Source organism: Hylobates moloch, unplaced genomic scaffold (assembly GCF_009828535.3).
Source record: "Hylobates moloch isolate HMO894 unplaced genomic scaffold, HMol_V3 SCAFFOLD_6, whole genome shotgun sequence".
Taxonomy (NCBI): domain Eukaryota; kingdom Metazoa; phylum Chordata; class Mammalia; order Primates; family Hylobatidae; genus Hylobates; species Hylobates moloch.
This window is the reverse complement of record NW_026652281.1, coordinates 149,567,702-149,586,882: the sequence shown is the minus strand read 5'-3', so window position 1 is coordinate 149,586,882 and position 19,181 is coordinate 149,567,702. Positions and strand designations below refer to the sequence as shown.

At 46.0% G+C, this 19,181-nt stretch overlaps 1 protein-coding gene across 2 annotated transcripts in view; it reads left to right on the top strand.

Moving 5' to 3' along the window:
• The window catches only part of SH3PXD2B (SH3 and PX domains 2B), a 124,476-nt gene that overhangs the window by 37,828 nt on the left and 67,467 nt on the right, over positions 1–19,181 (top strand). For both annotated transcript variants that reach the window (XM_032158633.2, XM_058440148.1), the window contains exon 3: positions 9,885–9,960. In XM_032158633.2, coding sequence (XP_032014524.1) covers positions 9,885–9,960 — 76 coding nt within the window. The remainder of the gene's footprint in view (positions 1–9,884; positions 9,961–19,181) is intronic.

Below are 19,181 nucleotides of genomic sequence, written 5' to 3'. Positions count from 1 at the left end.
TCAAGTGATCCTCCCACATTAGCCTCCCGAGTAGCTGAGACTACAGGTGTGTGCCACCACGCCTGACTAATTTTTTAAATTTTTGTAGAGACGGAGTCTTGCTTTGTTGCCCCGACTGGTCTCAAACTCCTGGACTCAAGTCACCCACCCATCTCGGCCTCCCAAAGTGCTGGGATTACAGGCCTGAGCCACCGCGCCTGGCCGGAAGTTCCCCTTTATGAAGATTCACCTTCCAACTTGGTTTCCTGACTTGCTTACCTTAGAAAGGCCTGATAGTCATGCCTGATGCTATTGCTTGACATCTGACCATGCGTCTCATTCACCTGAGGGTGCAGGAGATGGGATAGAGCCCTGGGCTTGAAATAAGAATACCTGGTCAGGTCCTTCCCTCTGTCTTACCAGCTGTGCGGCCTTGGGATGGTCACCCAGCCTCTCTGATTCTCCTTTCTGCCCTGGTTTGGGCCTACCCTGGAGAGTCCATCAGAGTGTGGCAGAGGAAGTTGGCATCCAGGCAGAGCACTGGGGATGACCGGAGTGCCCAGAGAGCTGAGGGCAGTGCCTAGCGGCAATGTGGCTGGGTTGAGCCACATAGTAACAATATCGGCAGTCACAAACTGGAACGTGCCAGATGCCCATCTAATATGCCATCTCATTCAGTCCTCGCAGGCATGAGGTCAGTATTGTATCCATTTCACAGATGGGGAAACTGAAGCTCAGAAAGGCAGAGTCACATGCCCAGAAAGCAGCATGGCTGGGATTCAAGCCCAGGTGTGGCTGGATTTGAAACTTGCACTCCTAACCTCCCTGCCTCCTTGGGCTCCGGGATTGCCTTTCAATCTGCCTATTCAAAGACAGATTTACCCACACAGAGTCCTGCCTACGGCTGCCCCTTTTTAAGGCCCATTTGGCTCCTCCCTCTAAGATACAGGCAGAGTCTATCCCACAGAGGGCGGTTCTGACCAAAACATGAGCCCCTCTACACTGTACTGTGCTACCTTTGTCTTCTGAGTTTCCCCACTGGTTCATTGTGTCCCCCAGGCCAAGGGTCATGGTCATCACTGGAGCCAGGGCTTCCCTCACAGAAGGTGCAGTTAAACATTTGCTAACCTAGACCTCGAGCTGTCACAAGGGACCCAGATGGATCTCTGCTTTCCATAAGCCTCCAGTGTAGTGGGAATAGACACATGTTATTTCAGATAGAGAGAAACCCAGTTGTTCACAGAGTGACCTCCCTCCTAGCCAGGGAGCTCAGACAGGGCTCACTTCCTGGAGGAGGTGACATCTGAGCAGGGTCTTGACAATTAATAAGGAGTGGCCCCTCCACCGAATGGGGGAGGGCATTGCACGCAGAGGACCCCTCATGTGCAAAGGTGCAGAGGTGCAATGAAGCAGGAGTCTTAGCTGGGCATCTTCCAGAATTCCAACATTGGCAGGGGGGCACAGAGCCAGCTGAGTCACTCTGCCCATGAAGGAGCCCTCAGGAGAAATGCCAGCCTCATCTGTAAGAAGGAACACTCCCTACGGGGAAGTTCGTGCTGCAGGGATCCAGAGAAGCTTTTCTGGCTCCTCTCCTGCTCCGCACGCTGTGCCGGAGGGTTGCTGCTAGGCATAGGGCTGCGGCTCGAGCAGTTCTTGGACGCATCAAATCACAGATGGAGGCTGGATCTCCGTCTGTGTCTTTGTCTCTCCAGAGACTGTCCCAAGTCATGCAGCAAAAACCACTTGTTTCCAATTTCCATTGAGCTAAGACTGACCTATCCCCTTCTTCTTTTTTTTTTTTTTTAAGATGGAATCTCACTCTGGAGTGCAGTGGCGCGATCTCGGCTCACTGCCACCTCCGCTTCCCGGGTTCAAACGATTCCCCCACCTCAGCCTCCCGAGTAGCTGGGATTACGGCACGCATTACCACGCCTGGCTAATTTTTGTATTTTTAGTAGAGATGGGGTTTTGCCATGTTGGTCAGGCCAGTATTGAACTCCTGGCCTCAAGCAATCCACCTGCCTCAGCCTCCCAAAGTGCTGGGATTACAGGCGTGAGCCACTGCACCCAGCCTTGACCTGTCTCCTTCTAAGATCCTGGTCCTTCCACCTCGGCCCTCTTGGGAGTTTAACAGCCCCAAGTGTACTTTTTAAGACTATCTGCCCAGAAGCCCCCATGCTCCACTGCAGAGGCCAAAGGGAAGAGAGGGTTTTCCTCCAGCTTTTCCTAGGACAGGTCTAGGGGGTGGCAGAACTGAAGAGTTTTCACTCCCTAGGCAGGCATTGCCTGGCCGGGAAGGCTTCCCAGCAAGATTCCAGCCAACATCTGGCCCAAGACTCGACCAACCATATTTATCCAAATACTGCCTTTACTCCATCCTCAGACACACTTTTTCTCCCAGACATTATTTTCTGGAATTGGAGTATGCCTCCAGCGTGTTGTGCATACTTAAATGGAATAGTTTTCCCTTCCCACTAAAAGCTATTACCATATGGAAGGTGTGTCGCTGGGAAAATACCGTAGTTGCCTTTTTCCACACAGTTAGCAATTCTTTATTTCTAAAATAGAAAGAGGCATGATTATCTTGGGCAGTTGCAGCTAAACTCAGGTCCAGGCCCTGTTGCTGCCACCTGGTATGTAATTTTTCCTTTCCCAGAGAGTGGCTGACCAAACCAGTTAACCACTTGCTCTCATTTGTTTTTTCTTTCATTCATTCATTCATTCATTTACTCATTTGTTCTTTGCAGAAATATCTAACAGGTGCCTACCGTGTACCAGTGAGGAGGTAGTGGGGCAGAAGAGAGGGCAAACACTAGTAAGGGGGTTGAACTGAGAAAATACAGGCCTGGACTTAGGGGGAGCAGTAAGTATGGAGAGAAGTGGACAGACCAGAGGTGGTGGCAGCCTCCGTGCGGCATGTCCATCAGGACACCAGACACAGTGATATTTAGACCAGCTTGTGGAGGGGCCAGAATCCTCAAAGACAATAAACCACAGATGGTAGACTAGGCCCAGGGACATCGTTGTGTTCAGGGCCCTGAAAGCCCTGCCCCAGGACCTTGTGGCTTTCTGCCAGCCTGCAGCTGCACATGATGGCCCCAGGCCTTTCTCCGCTTCCTGCTCTGGCTCCTCTGGGACTTGGGGCTTTTGTGATATTGAGGGGGTAAACCCCTCCCAAGTCCAGCCTCGATGGCTGCTGCTAACGCAAACCACCTGCGGTGGCCAGCTTCCATGGCGTGTTCTTTGGACAGCGTGTCTCGCATTCCCTCTACCGCAAGCTGATGTCTTGAAAACTGCTGATGGAGTGTTCTCTCTTTCTTCTTGGAAGCCTGTGATGTGGCAACTTGATGTGACTCCTTCTCCCTTCCTACTCCCCAAATGACTCATCTTCCTCTTCAGTTTCCAGTCCTCCTCGCCTTGGGCGCCACTTCTTCTGTTATCTGGTGGGGAGCGCGGGTAGTGGGTTTTCTCATTACCGAGGACGACATTGGTTAGGCTTTGAAGGGCTTGCCTCTGCTCCTGCTGCTGCAGACAGCCTGGGCCTGGTCCCTTGGAGAACCTACTTCAAGGCCTTTGGATGCCTAGTGTTACAGTTCTCTGCATAGACGCAATTGGTGGCCGGTAAACCTGGACACACCAAGACCAGCTTGGCAAGGAAAGCTTGCAGGGCTCTAATCCCCCGGCTTCTTATCCTGAGTCCTAGTCTTTGCAACTAGCAAACTCACGGGTGGCTGTTGACATTGACACAGTGATGAAGAAAATGAAATAAAATTGTATGTGGTTTAAATAGGAGGATATTGTGATAGTCCAGCCCTGCACTGTCCAGGATGGCAGCCGCTCGTCACATGAGGGTATTTAAATGTAAATTCAAGTCAATTAAAGAAAATTTTTAAATTGAGCTCCTGAGTTGCAGGAGCAGCATTTCATGTGCTCAGTAGCTACCAGAAGGCTAGTGGCCACTGGATTGGACAGCAAGATGTAGAACACCTCCATCATGGCAGAAAGTGCTAGCAGACAGCCCTGCTTCAGCCACGGGGCCACCCGGGCAGTCCTGAGGGGTTTTTTGCCAACCTTAAAACACAGCCTCACAATCGAATATTATTCAGCCTTAAAAAAGAAGGAAATTCTGCCACATGCTATAACTTGGATGGAGCTTGAGGACCTTATGCTAAGTGAAATATGCCAGTCCCAAAAGGGCAAATAGTGTGTGATCCACTTATTGGAGGTAGCTACGACAGTCATATTCATAGAGACAGAAAGCAAAGTAGTGGTTGCCAGAGCCCAGGGGGAAGGAGAGGGGGGAGTCACAGTTTCAGTTTTGGATGATGAAGAGGTTCCGGAGATGGATGGTGGTGATGTTTGCACAACATTGTGAATGCGCTTAATGCCACTGAACTGTACACTCAAATGTGGTTAAAATGGTAAATCTTACATTGTGTATATTTAACACGATTAAAAAAAAAACCACACAGCCTTACAGACTACTAAAAGTTATCCCCAAATAACTTTCAAAATAACATATTCAATATGGGCAGAGTGTAAGGAGCGGGGATTTCTTGCTGAGCATCTGGTGTGCTCCCCAGAGTTTCCACACAGCACTCACTTACCCAGCCCCACTGCAGAGCAGGCTGCGTCCCTCATCCTGCAGACGGCCAAACAGCCTCAGGGGATGAAGTGTCTAGCCAAGGACACACAGCTGGCATGAGGAAGCATCAGGATTGAACCCCAGGGCTGTTGGGTCCCCAGCAGTCATGTCTGTGGTTAGACTATGCAGTATTTAAACCCAGATCTGCCACCCCCAATGAATAAATAACACAAAGGGAAGTCTTTCAGCTCCTTGGGCCATGCTGATCTGGGTAAAACCAAGTCAGGACAAAGGGCGAGAGAGCAGCTTCTTAAGACCAGACAGTAGAGACCCCTCTGAGGACTGAAAAACAGCAGTGGCAGGGACTCATTGGCTGACATGTACATTCAGGCAGGGACTCCAAAGGAACCCGGAGACTGGAAATAGTTGTGTTAGGGTGGACAGATTACTGGTGCATTCTTTAAAAAAAAAAAAAAAAAAATCCCTTTAATGGTGTTTCATTGTCTTAACAAATAAAATTGAGAAGGGAAAAAGTAGATAGTGTTAGGCAAAAACCTATAAATCTCTAAAATACTCCACAGCTGAGACTGATTAATGGCTCTGCTTTCGAAAAGAAAGCATGCTGTTGACATGTGCACAGAATATTAAACTTACCTCATCTCAGGCTGACTTTTGTGTTCACATGACACTCTGAAGCTGCCTCAAAGAGTGGTCTTAGGCAAAAAGAATGGAATTTAGACAAAGATGCATGGACTGGCTGGACACACCACTTAGCTGTGTGACTTCAGGCAAGTTCACTACCCTCTCTGCTTCTCAGTTTCCTCATCTGTGACAAGGGGAATGTAACATTTATTTCACAGAGTTACTGTGAAGGTCACATGAAATCGTATATGAGAGGACGTGTTCACTGTGAACTGTTATACACGTGTTAGTTGTGATTACTAATTATTATTTAGTATTAGTAATGTGAATATTATTCCTCAGAGTTACTTAGCAGACATCTCCTGAAGTTGCCTCCCAAAGCGTTTGCTCAGTTGCGTTCATTGGTTCAGTCAATTTTTTTTTAATTAATAAACTTTAGTTTTTAGAGAAGTTTTAGGTTCTCAGAAAAATTGACTGGAAAGTACAGAGCATAGCCCCTTGTCCTCGCCACTCACAATCTCTCTTCATCAACATCAAGTTCAGCCCGTTTTTATTGAGCATCTACTATGTGCTGGCATTGAAGAGCTCTTGGATTCACAAAAGGAAGGCTGCCTTTTCCAGCAAGGCCCCACTGTGGCCTCACCTGTCTCTGAATGACAGTGGACCAAGCATTTCCACCTCACCAGGCAACACAGAGCAGGGGACAATGACTTGAAACCACAAATAAAACCACATGTTTAAAATACTGGCAAGGATGTAGGGAAAAGGGAACTCTTATACACAGTTGGTGGGAACATAAACTAGTATAGCCACCATGGGAAACAATGTAGAGGTTCCTCAAAACACTGCAAAGAGAACTACCATATGTTCCAGCAATCCCACCACTAGGCATTTATCCAAAGGAAAGGAAATCAGTATATCTAAGAGATAATACATCCCATGTTGATTGCAGTTCTAGTCACAACAGCCAAGGTGTGGAATCAGCCTAAGTACCCACCAGCGGATGAATGGATAAAGAAATTCTGGTATGGGCCGGGCGCAGTGGCTCACGCCTGTAATCCCAGCACTTTGGGAGGCCGAGGCGGGTGGATCACCTGAGGTCAGGAGTTCGAGACCAGTCTGACCAACATGGTGAAACCCCGTCTGTACTAAAACTACAAAAATTAGCCAGGTGTGGTGACCCATGCCTGTAATCGCAGCTACTGGGGAGGCTGAGGCAGGAGAATTGCTTGAACCCAGGAGGCGGAGGCTGCAGTGAGCCAAGATGGCGCCACTGCACTCCAGCCTGGGCAACAAGAGCGAAATTCTGTCTCAAAAAAAAAAAAAGAAAAAGAAAATGTGGTATGCATACACAATTGAGTACTATTCAGCCATCAAAAATAAGGAAATCCTGTCATTCGCAGCAACATAGATGCCACTGGAAGACATTATGTTAAGTGAAAGAAGCCAGGAACATAAAGTTCTCACTTACATGTGGAAGCTAAAAAAGTTGATCTCATAAAGTAAAAGTAGCACAGAGGATAACTAGAGGCTGGGAAGGATAGGGGGAAGTGGGAGATAGGGAGAGATTTGTAAAAGGATACAAAATCACAGCTAGATAGGAGGAATAAGTTCTAGTGTTTTGGGTGTTTTTGTTTTTGTTTTTGTTTTGAGATGGAGTTTTGCTCTTGTTGCCCAGGCTGTAGTGCAATGGTGTGATCTCGGCTCACTGCAGCCTCCACCTCCCGGGTTCAAGCGATTCTCCTGCCTCAGTCTCCCTAGTAGCTGGGATTACAGGTGCCCGCCACCACGCCCAGCTAATTTTTTTGTATTTTTAGTGGAGAGAGAGTTTCACTGTTAGTCAGGCTGGTCTCGATCTCCTGACCTCAGGTGATCCACCCACTTCGTCCTCTCAAAGTGCTGGGGTTACAGGTGTAAGCCATCGCGCCCGGCCAGTTCTAGTGTTTTATAGTACTATAGGATGACTATAGTTAACAATAGCATATTATATAGTTTCAGATAGCTGGAAAGAAAACATTGAATATTTCTAACACAAATAAGTGATACATGTTTGAGATGACGGATGTGAAAATATGCTGATCTGATCACTACATATGTGAATCATAATATTACTAATGTACCCCATGAATATATACAATTATTATGTGCCAATTAAAAATTAAATTTTAGAAATTTAAAAAATTAAAAGAAACTAGAAAGTGAAAACCCAGGCCAGGCGCGGTGGCTCACGTCTGTAATCCCAGCACTTTGAGAGGCTGAGGCAGGCAGATCACTTGAGGTTAGGAGTTCGAGACCAGCCTGGCCAACATGGTAAAACCCCGTCTCTACTAAAAATAAAGCTAGGCAGGTGCCTGTAATCCTAGCTACTTGGGAGGCTGAGGCAGGAGAATTGCTTGAACCTGGGAGGTGGAGGTTGCAGTGAACCAAGACCACGCCATTGCACCCCAGCCTGGAACAAGAGCAAAACTCCATCTCAAAAAAAAAAAAAAAAGTGATAACCCAAAGCACACAAAAGAAAGGCAGTAATTACGATAAGAAATTGACAGCCTGAGCAACATGGCAAAAGCCATCTGTACAAAATACAAAAAAATTAGCTGAGCATGGTGGCACACGCCTATAGTCCCAGCTACTCTGGAGGCTGAGATGGGAGGATCACCTGAGCCCGGGGAGACTGAGGCTGCAGTGAGCCATGATTGTGCCACTGCACTCCAGCCTGGGTGACAGAGCAAGACCCTGTCTCAAAAAAGAAAAGAAATTGAGAACAGAAAAAGAATAAAGAAAATCAGTGAAACTAAAAGCAAGTTCTTTGAAACGATAAAGATTAATAAACCTGTAGCTAGTGACCAAGGGAAAAAAGAGAGAAGGGAAAAAAAAAAACCCCACAGTTTAAAAGTTTAAAGACTTCTAGGGCAAGGCCGTGCATCCCAGCAGCTTCCAGGATGCGCAGCCGAGCTGAGGCTGACCCACCTGCCCAGGGCATCGTGTAGAACAGCACCAAAGAGGCCGGGAGCTCCAGCCTGGAAAAGCAGCCCTGGCCCTTTTAATTGTCTTTGTAGCATTTCAGAGGCAGGGTGATTTGATGATAAAGAAGCAAGTGGTCTTCATTCTCTGGCCCCTCCGCTTTGTTGGCTACCGGCCTTCAGTTTCCTGGACAGCCATGTCCACCTTAAAGCAGTGATCAAGGATTTAATGAGGGAATGTTTCTAAAGAATCTAGCTCCCATGTCTGGCAGATAGTAGGTGTTTAATATACGTATCTCTCTTCTCTCCCACTTCAGGTCCTCCCCTCCCTCCCCAAATGCCTACACAGTAGCTGTGTGTATTTCTCCTGGACTTTTCAAAGTTTCTTTTATTCCATGAGAGGGACAGATCTTAAGTGCCAGAGTGACTTTCCTGTGGGCAGGCTTTTCACATTCCAGCCATTACTCCACGAGGCTTGGGACTTCCTCCCTCCCCATCTGCTTTGATTCCTTGACCCGTGTACTAAACAGGGTAGGTTAAGATGCCGCTCACACAAATAACCTCACTACACAACAAGAGCATTTTGTCATAGCTCACTCAGGCCACATGTCCAGCAGAGGTCACTGGGGTCTTTGGACCTCATCCCATGACCACGGCCAGCAGAGAAGCTGGGCTCTGGAGAGTGGCCAATCCCTATGGAAGAGGGAAATAGCTAGTGGGAAAGCATCCACCAGTCATCATCTTCCACCCTGAAGTGACACATGTCTCCAGCTCACATGGAATGGCCACATCCTACTTCAAGGGACTGGGGAAAGTACAAATCTACCATGTGCTCAGAAGAAGAACCAGAAATATTTGACGACAGCGTTAATGACTTCCGCAGCCCAGCTTTAATCCATAAAATAATGCTGCAAGTCGGTGTCCTTATGGCAGACTTAAAGATGAGGCCCTAAAAGGTTTTATCACTTTCCTGAGACCACATGGGGAGTAAGAAGCAGATCCTCGTGATTTTGTATGCCAAATCCGGTATTTCACATGAAGTCCCTGAAGCGTTCAGAGATACGTTTATGGTTCTATGAAAGGTTTTAGTTTGGGGGACTCTGCCCCCTTGCTCCTCTACCCCCATGGCAGCCTATACCTCCCTCTCTTTACACCACCTTTTAATGATCAGTTCTCTTCTCAGTCCCCTGTCTAGATTATGAATCTTTTCCTCGCTGTACCCTGTTCCTCTAGCACAGAGCCAGGCCCAAAGCTATCTGTTGAGCCAACCTGGAGAATTCTTCCTGGGTCAGGGGAATATAGTGCTCTCATAAGCATGAACCAAACCACATTGATTGGATGCTAGTGATCTATTCCTTACCTCAACCCAGAAATTCTTAGGAGCAGGATGACCTGCTGTCCATGAAATCCTGGTGGCCCTGAGAGTATTGTTCACGTTTCAGATCCTGTGGATGGAGAACTCCAGGAAAGCCGGGAATGGTCTCTCCTAACTCTGAACCTTCACAAATCTGGCAGCTGTGGATATAAACATTGTTTTCATAGGGTTTCTAGGTCCAGTTGAAATTGCCTTTCCCATTAGTTTGGGTTTCTGGAAAGCTGAATGCAGTAAACTTCTTGCATATCACATCACATATTTCACACAATTCCTTTAAAATGTCCTAGATGATGTTTATTGCATTATGAAAGGTTTTTGTTTTTGGTATTCTCCCGCCACTTAGATGCAGATGTTGGACAAATTTCCCATGGAAGGAGGACAGAAGGACCCCAAGCAGCGGATCATCCCCTTTCTGCCAGGTAGGTGAGATGGATGCTCTCAGACTGGGACACTGGGGGCCCTGGTACAGTTCCCAGAGACCTTGGGACAGTTTATCAGCTTGTCTTCCTTTATCAGGGGACACCATCCCACTGACCAGAATCTCAGCCCTTTATAGAAATTAACCCATTTATGCCAGAGGTTGCGATTTTTTGTATTTTTGCATGAGTGAAAAATCAGACCTTGGCAGTGACCTTAGCAGTAATATATAAATAACTCCCACAGGCTTAGCGTTCCAATAATGGAACACTAGGCATAAGTGGGTTAATGACTAAGTACTTGGGTTTTGGCATGAGATGCTACACCATTTACTAGCTGATGAATGACCTTGAGAAGACCCTTTACTTCAGTTTCTCCCCTCTCTAAAATGGGAATAATTCAACCTCAGAAAGTTTTTCTAGTGAGTGCTTTCTGTTTCTATAAATATGGTATTCGTTTTCTATTCTTGCATAACAAATTACCACCAATTTAATAGCTTAAAACACCCATGTATTACCTCACAGATCTGTGGGCCAAAAATCCAGGCGGGTTTTTGGCCCAACTGGGTTCTGCTCAAGGTCTCATGAAGCTGAAGTCAAGATGTCAGCTGAGCCAAGCTCTTATCCGGAGGACCTAGAGAAAAGTCTACTTCCAGCCTCCACATAGATTGTTGGCAGAGTTCAGTTCGTCACAGCTATAGGACCAAGATCTGTTTCCTTGCTGGCTGTCACCCTCTCAGCCTCTAAAAGCTTCCCACATCCCTCATCACAGGAACCCTCTCCATCTCCCAGCCAACAGTAGGGCAGCAAATCTGACTAGGGCTTCAGATCCCTCTGACTTTGCCTTCTGCCACTAGTCAGGGAAACCTGTCTGCTTTTAAGGGCTCATATTATTATTACCTGACTAATCCAGAATAATCTCCCTCTTCCAAAGTGAACGGAAGGCATATAATAGCTCGTCACATATACAAGCCTTGGAGATTAGGGTGGCACATCCTTGGGGGATATTTTAGAAAGTTTATGAACCTACCTCACACGGCTACCAGGCAGCACACCAGCTGCTGTGCAGCATTTAATGCAATTATGCCTAGTCTCTGTTCCCAAGGCAGTCAGTCTCCATCCCCCCAAATTCTTACCAAAGAATACTATCACGGCTTCAGCTCAAAGAGAGGGGTTACCCAAACCAGTGTTACTGCTTCAAGTATAATAATAGCTCCCTACTGGGGCCAGTCACTCAGTGCTTTACTTTCATTACCTCGTTTGGTCCTCAGAGCAGCCCTGCGGCATAGGCATTACTGCACCCATTTCACGGATGAGGAAAATTGAGGCTCAGGGAACCTATAGGCGCTTGCACAGATGGCAGAACTGGAATTCAGACACAGGTATGGCTGGCTCCAAAATTCATGCCTGGAGTCAGACAACCTGGGTTCCAGTCCCAGCAGGCCCCCCTCACCAACTCTGTCACCTTGGGTAGATGACTTCATTTGCAAATTGGAGATAATAATGGTACTAAAATGATGAAGTTGTTATGATGATTCTGTAAATGCCTGGCAGGTCGCTAACAGCTATCAAGCACTTACTATGATGATTTTTATGTACTGAAAATCAGCAATCTGACAATCACCCTAAGTCACAGATATTTAGAGCTGGATGGGCCCTTTAGATCCTTTTTCAAGGCCAGGCATGGTGGCTCACGCCTGTAATCCTAGCACTTTGGGAAGCCAAGGTGAGTGGATCATCTGAGGTTAGGAGTTTGAGACCAGGCTGGCCAACATGGCAAAACCCCTTCTTCACTAAATATAAAAATTAGCTGGGCGTGGTGGTGGGCATCTATAATCCCAACTACTTGGGAGGCTGAGGGTTGAACCCAGGGAGTGGAGGTTACAGTGAGCTGAGATCATGCCACTTCAGCCTGGGTGAAAGAGTGAAACTCTGTCTCAAAAATAAAAAAAAAAAATGTATCTTTTTTCAGCGAAGGGAACAGGTCTAGAGATGGGGGGGACTCCCTGGGTCACACAAGTGCCAGTCTCCCAGCCCCCTAGTCCAGAACATAGTGGGTTCTTCAGGTATTACTGTCACTGAATGGGTTTAGAGACGGGGCACATGTGCCTGCCAGGGCTCCTCCACTGGGAGAATCCTTTACCTAAAAAAGCTAACATTTGTAGTTCCTCCACTGGCAAAGTGTACAACCATGCTGGAGTTTTCTTTTCCTGCTGGAGAAAACCCCGCTGGCCAGCTGCAGCAGCCAAATGTCAGTGCTCCAAAGCGTGTGCTTCAGAGTCAAACAGACTAGCCTGTGACCTCAAGCAAGCGACATCCCCCTCTGAGCCTCAGTTTCCACATCTGTTAAAAACAGGACAGTGACCCCGGCTTCACAAGGTCCAGTTCCTGGCACATAGTAGATTCTTGGTAAAGGCAGAAACAGGGACATGCCTTTGGAATCTCTTGGTTTCACATGTTAGAGTCCTCCTTAAATGACCATTCTGGATATTCAAGGTAAACTGGACTCCAAATGTAGGTTTTTTTCATCCAGAAAGGAAAGGAAGGCAGTGAGTTCTAACTCTTTACTGGATAAAAGGCAAAACCAGCTCTGGAAAACTATCCAAGACAGAGAAGAACTTGAGCCGACCCTCTCCCAAGCTCTTAAAAGCTTTCATGGTTACGTAATCCTTCTCCACCAAAGAATTAACGAAAATGCCGTTGCCAGGGACTTGGTCCCTTCTCAAGGCACCCACTTGTGGCTTGGAGAGGTCCTGCTGGACCCCAGGACCCCACTGGGCCCCAGGACTCCGGATCACCCCTTCTGAGCCACCTCTTAGCTTTTCCTCGAGGCCGAGGGTGAGGCCAAGGCAGGGAAGCACAAGAGAAGCGCCCCCTCTCCTAGGGGTCAGTTTTCTGCCAAGACTGCCGCGTCAGCAGAACAAAAGCAAGTCTCATGTTAGCACAAAGACGGGGGAGGGGAGAGCAGCCTGCACAGTTTTCCATCCCAGCAGGAGCTGGGGAAGCCAACTTGGCAGAGGATGCTGCCTGAAAAATAGGAATTACAGTCTGGCCTTCCTCCACAGTGGAAAACAAAAGCCGACCGTTCCCACCAAAGGCTGTGCTCGCCTCTGAACACCCTTTCCACTCCAGGAAGGCAGCGGGCTCACCCTTCTTCCCTGAGATGCACACAGAAACACCTCATGTCAGGCACAGGCCAGGGCCGCTGCCCATGGCACCTCACCAGGGAGGCCCTGGCCAAGGAGGTGCTGGCTCCCATGCCTACCGCTGGCCTCATGGTTCTGCCCCACGGCCAGGGCCTGAGCCGCAACTCAGGCTCTGCTGTGGGTAAATGACAAATTGGCCCACTGGAGGCAGGTTTAAGAAAGCTGGGAGTTGAGGAAAGAACGTACACTCTGAATTGCAGAGTGCATGAATCATCTAAAGTCTAAAGTAATTGCCCCTTTGCAAGCACCTACTAAGGGCCACCCCTGTGCTGGGTGTCATGGAGACGGCTTCTAAGAGCTGGGGGCTGCTGTCCCATTTCACAGATAAGGAGACTGAGGCTCTGGGAGGTAAATGCATTCCCCAAAATTCCCCCTATTGGGGGAACCCACCTCCAATAATTCAATGTGGGTCCTTTTCTATTTTCCCTAAGTGTCAGCCGGTCTGAGAAATAAAGGGAAAGAGTACAAATAGAGAAATTTTAAAGCTGGTGTCCAGGGGAGACATCACATGTCGGCAGGTTCCGTGATGCCCCCTGAGCTGTAAAACCAGCAAGTTTTTATTAGTGATTTTCAAAAGGGGAGGGAGTGTACGATTAGGGTGTGGGTCACAGAGATCACATGCTTCACAAGGTAATAAAATATCACAAGGCAAATGGAGGCAGGGTGAGATCACAGGACTGGGGCAAAATTAAAATTGCTAATGAAGTTTTGGGCACACATTGTCATTGATAACATCTTGTCAGGAGACAGGGTTTGAGAGCAGACAGCGGTCTGACCAAAATTTATGAGGCAGGAATTTCCTTATCCTAATAAGCCTGGGAGCGCTACAGGAGACCAGGGCTTGTTTCATCCCTTATCTGCAACCATAAAAGACAAGACGTTCCCAGAGCGGCCATTTCAGAGACCTCCCCCTAGGAATGCATTCTCTTTCTCAGGGCTATTCCTTGCTGAAAAAAAGAATTCAGTGATATTTCTCCTTTTTGCTTTCGAAAGAAGAGAAATATGGCTCTCTTCTGCCCGGCTCTCAGGCAGCCAGACCTAATGGTTATCTCCCTGGATCCCTGAACATCGCTGTTATCCTGTTCTTTTTTCAAGATGCCCAGATTTCATACTGTTTAAACAATTTGTGCAGTTAACGCAATCATCACAGGGTCCTGAGGCGACATACATCCTCAGCTTATGAAGATGATGGGATTAAGAGATTAAAGTAAAGACAGGCATAGGAAATCAGAAGAATATTGATTGGGGAAGTGATAAATGTCCATGAAATCTTCATGGACATTTGTTATTCTATGTGTTCAGAGATTGCAGTAAAGACAGGCGTAAGAAATTATTAAAGTATTAATTTGGGGAACTAATAAATGTCCATAAAATCTTCACAATTTATGTTCTTCTGCCATGGCTTCAGCCAGTCCCTCCGCTCGGGGTCCCTGAGTTCCCACAACATCTCTCCCTTTCTTTTTGTATAAATGTGCCATGGCGATGAAGTCTTGTTCGTTCTCTCAGTTTTGACGCAGGATTCTTTGACTGGTCCGGCACACTAAAGATAAGCCGATTAAACAGAGAAACATAATTCTAAAATTTACTACAGTGGAGCCCCCAATAGACTTAATCCAAGTCGTGGGGTTTAATCCAGAAAGATTTTCTGCCACCTGATCTAACGCCTCAGCTCCAGGCACAATGGATAAATGAGCTTGAGAGGCTTCAAAAATTTGTTTCTTTAATTTAATTGTATCCAATGATAAATTATCTTCCCTACCTAGAAGGTGTCCTTTGACCATTTCCCATGAATGATCAGTCTCATTGTAGGAATACGGGGTGATACAGAAATCCGAAGTATTTCAATCGCACTGCATTTGAATGCGATGTTTGAGACTCACCACCCGATCTCCAAGCCAAATAACAGACTGTCTTAAATTGATTAGCCAATTTTTGATCAATACCTTGTTGAGAATTCCACATTTGAGTGGAATTGGCTTGCCAATCATTAACAAAATGAGCCATTTGAATAGATTGATGTAATGCCATTCCAGCAGTGGTGGCCAGTGCAGTGACTGTAATTAGGCCTATGATCACAGTGATTAAAGGGAAAACAAATCTCTTAGATCTTTTTAGAATTTGCTGTAACACTTCATTAATTAAATGTATTGAGAGGGAGGATTCCCAAGGTCTGGGCAAAGTTACCAGAATCCAGATTCCTTCTTGAGCCCGAACCAACGTTACACTTTTCCTGAAGTCAAAATGGGAGTTAATATAAGTGTATAAATGACAATGCATTGGACAGTTTGATTGTTCGTCCAAATTTTGATATTTCCTACTAACAGCATGTAAGGAGGCTCAACACAACTCTGTATGGGAACAGTCAGGTTGGAGGTAAGTAAAGCAGAATGTCTGGATCTGCGTTGATACTGAGAGACAGGGGCGGTGGCGGGAACAACAGACAGAATAGTTTCGCCTTCCCATACTTGCAGTCCAGACATGGCAATAGCCAATTTCCAAAGTTCTGGGTGTTCTGGGCTCAGAATGGGGAGTATCATATGAGGCCTCGAGGGGATAATGCCTTTATCTTCCCATTTTAAGGGAAAGAACGAGTTGAACCTCCTATGCTAAGTAGAATGATGATTCTCGTTCTCCTGATAAGAAATAAAATAAGTGGCCTCCAGGCATTCCCTTCCGCCAGAGGAGCAATTGTTTTTTAAATAGCCCTTTGGTGCCCAGTCTATTACTAAACCATATGACTCATTTTTTAATATTACTGCATGTGAGTTAACACAGTCTTTCCAAATTAAAGTTTTAGATGGGCCCTCAAAATTTTTAGGGCATGGTTTTCCTGCAGGTTTATATTGAAAGTATGGGGTATCTCCCATTACTCCCCCTTTCATTTGTTTTAAAGGAGAAAGGGAGAGGCCAGAGACCAAATGTCCCAGTTCCTCTGTAGCTGATCTCTCTGGAAGATCAGCAGCCGAGACTTGAGTTTCTAGATGGATACAACCAGGTGCATGTCCGATGCACAGAGGAGGATATTTATAACCCATGGTAACATTAAATGCAATGCCTTCTTCTCCTGGATGAGCAGGGCAATGGTCATCTGTAGCTCCAGGCATCCACACACTGTTAGTGTAGAGTTCTGCAGGAACATCTGTCCAGGTGAGAGGTCAAATAAGTGGAGAAAAGACACATAAGCCCAATAAGAATAATTTTGTGTAGCAGGTAAATCAGTGTGAGAGGAAACTGGTGAGACAGAAAGTATAAGGAGGAGAATAATTAAATAAAACCCAGTGTAAGTGAGATTGAGTGCTGAAGGAGGAAGAGAACAACAGAGGGATGCTGTCAGGCTAATAGAAATGGTGAGATTTTCAGGTTTGTAAGGAGAAAAAGAAAGGCAATCAGGAGAAGTGGGATTAGTTAGATGGGTCTCCATTGCCATCAAGGAGGATTGAATCAGACCCATTGTGATTTGGTGTGCCAGCTTCTAAGGAGTTGGCACAGATCTCACCACGTCTGAGGACAGTCTCTGACGCAGACGTCTTTTCCCTGTGGATTTCTTTTGATGATCTCCTGGTGAAATACAAGCATATCCTCTTTCCCACGTTAAGTAGAATAAGAGACAATATTTAAAGGTTTGGGGAAATCCTGTAAGGCAGTAATTATAGCAATTAACTCAGCCTTTTGAGCAGAGGTATAAGGGATAGAAATAAGCTTGTTTGTAGGACCTACATAACCAGCATTTACATTGCTGGAGCTATCAGTGAACACTGTAACGGCCTCAGGAATGGGCTGATCTTTGGTTAATCAAGGGACCATCCAAGACGTCATTTTTATAAAATCAAACAATTTGTTCTTTGGATAATGATTGTCAATAATGCCAATAAAATCAGCCAAGTGAATTTGCCACAGTACGGCATGTCGAAAGGCAGCTTGAACTTCAAGCCGATTTAAAGGAACTTCAGTTAAATTCGGATCAAATCTGGAAATTTTAAGTATTCTACACCGAGCCTGTCCAATTAAGATGGCCATTTGATCTAGATAAACAGACAAAGTTTTTGACACAGAATGAGAAGGAAAACACCACTCCACTAAATCATTATGTTGAACTATTAGTCCAGTAGGAGAGTGTAATGAAGCGAAAACCAGAAGCTGAAAAGGCTGAAATGGCTGTACTCTAGATAACTGGGTGGTCTGGATTCTTTCCTCTATGAATTCCAGCTCTAGTGAAGCCTCAGGGGTCAAAGTCCTGGGACTGCAGAGATTGGAATCTCCCCGCGGCATAGAAAACAAGTTAGACAGCACATAGGTCGGAATACCTATTTATGACCTACCTAAAGTAGGTCTTAAATAATTAATGTTACCCAAAAGTTTTTGGAAGTCATTTAAAGCTTTCAAAGAATCTTTCCTAATTTGAACTTTTTGAGGTTGAATACGTTATCAACCACCATTCCTAAATATTGAACAGGAGTGGTCTGTTGAATTTTATCCTGAGTGATGTGTAATCCAGCCTCTGTAACACAGCGGCTCAAACTTTGATAACAGTCAATTAATTCTTTATCAGTGGGGACAGCAATTAAAATATCATCAATATAATGAAGAATATAGGCCTGGGGAAATTGGGCTCGAACTGGTGAAAGCACTTGTCCAACATAAAGCTGGCATATTGTAGGGCTGTTTAGCATTCCCTGAGGAAGTACTTTCCACTGATAATGAGCTGCAGGCTCCTGATTATTGATAGATGGTACAGTAAAAGCAAATTTTTCACAATCTGATTTATGTAAAGGAATATAAAGAAACAATCTTTAAGATCAATAACCATGAGAGGCCAACTTTTAGGTGTTAAAGCAGGGGCAGGCATGCTGGGTTCGACGGCCCCCATAGGTTTAATTACAGTGTTAATGGCCCTTATATCTGTTACCATCCGCCACTTGCCTGATTTCTTTTTTACTAGAAATACAGAAGAATTCCAGGGGGAAAGAGAAAGTTCCACATTTCCAAGTTGTAACTGTTCAGAAACCAAGTGAGTTAAAGCCTCCAGTTTTTCTTTAGAGAGCGGCCACTGCTGAATCCAAACAGGTGTGTCAGATTTCCATTGTAAAGGGATAGGATCAGGAGGCGTGGCAGCAGCTGTCACTAAAAAGGATAACCTAAACCCACCCTGTTTTCTTTTACAGTAACTGGGAGGGGTTTAGTAATCCTTTCATGCTTTGGACCGAGACCGAGCCTAGGAACAAACCCCATGTTTTCCATCATATGCTGACTGGGAGCACTATAAGAGTTATGTGGAATATTAGTTTCAGCCCCTCATTGTGCCAGTAAGTCTCTACCAAAGGGAATCGGGTTCCCACATGCACTTAGGAAAAAAGAAAGACCACTTTGGGCGCCAGATATCGGGGGAACCCACCCCCAATAATTCAACGTCATTTCACGTAGGTTCTTTTCTATTTCCCTAAGCGTCGGCCGGTCTGAGAAATAAAGGGAAAGAGTACAAAAGAGAAATTTTAAAGCTCGGTGTCCGGGGGAGACATCACATGTCGGCAGGTTCCGTGATGTCCCCCGCAAGCCGCAAAACCAGCAAGTTTTTATTAGTGATTTTCAAAAAGGGAGGGAGTGTACGAATAGGGTGTGGGTCACAGAGATCACATGCTTCACAAGGTAATAAAATATTACAAGGCAAATGGAGGAAGGGCGAGATCACAGGACCAGGGCAAAATTAAAATTGCTAATGAAGTTTCGGGCACACATTGTCATTGATAACATCTTATCAGGAGACAGGGTTTGAGAGCAGACAACAGTCTGACCAAAATTTATGAGGCAGGAATTTCCTCATCCTAATAGGCCTGGGAGGGCTACAGGAGACCGGGGCTTGTTTCATCCCTTATCTGCAACCATAAAAGACAGACGTTCCCAGAGCGGCCATTTCAGAGACCTCCCCCTAGGAACGCATTCTCTTTCTTAGGGCTGTTCCTTGCTGAGAAAAAGAATTCAGTGATATTTCTCCTATTTGCTTTTGAAAGAAGAGAAATATGG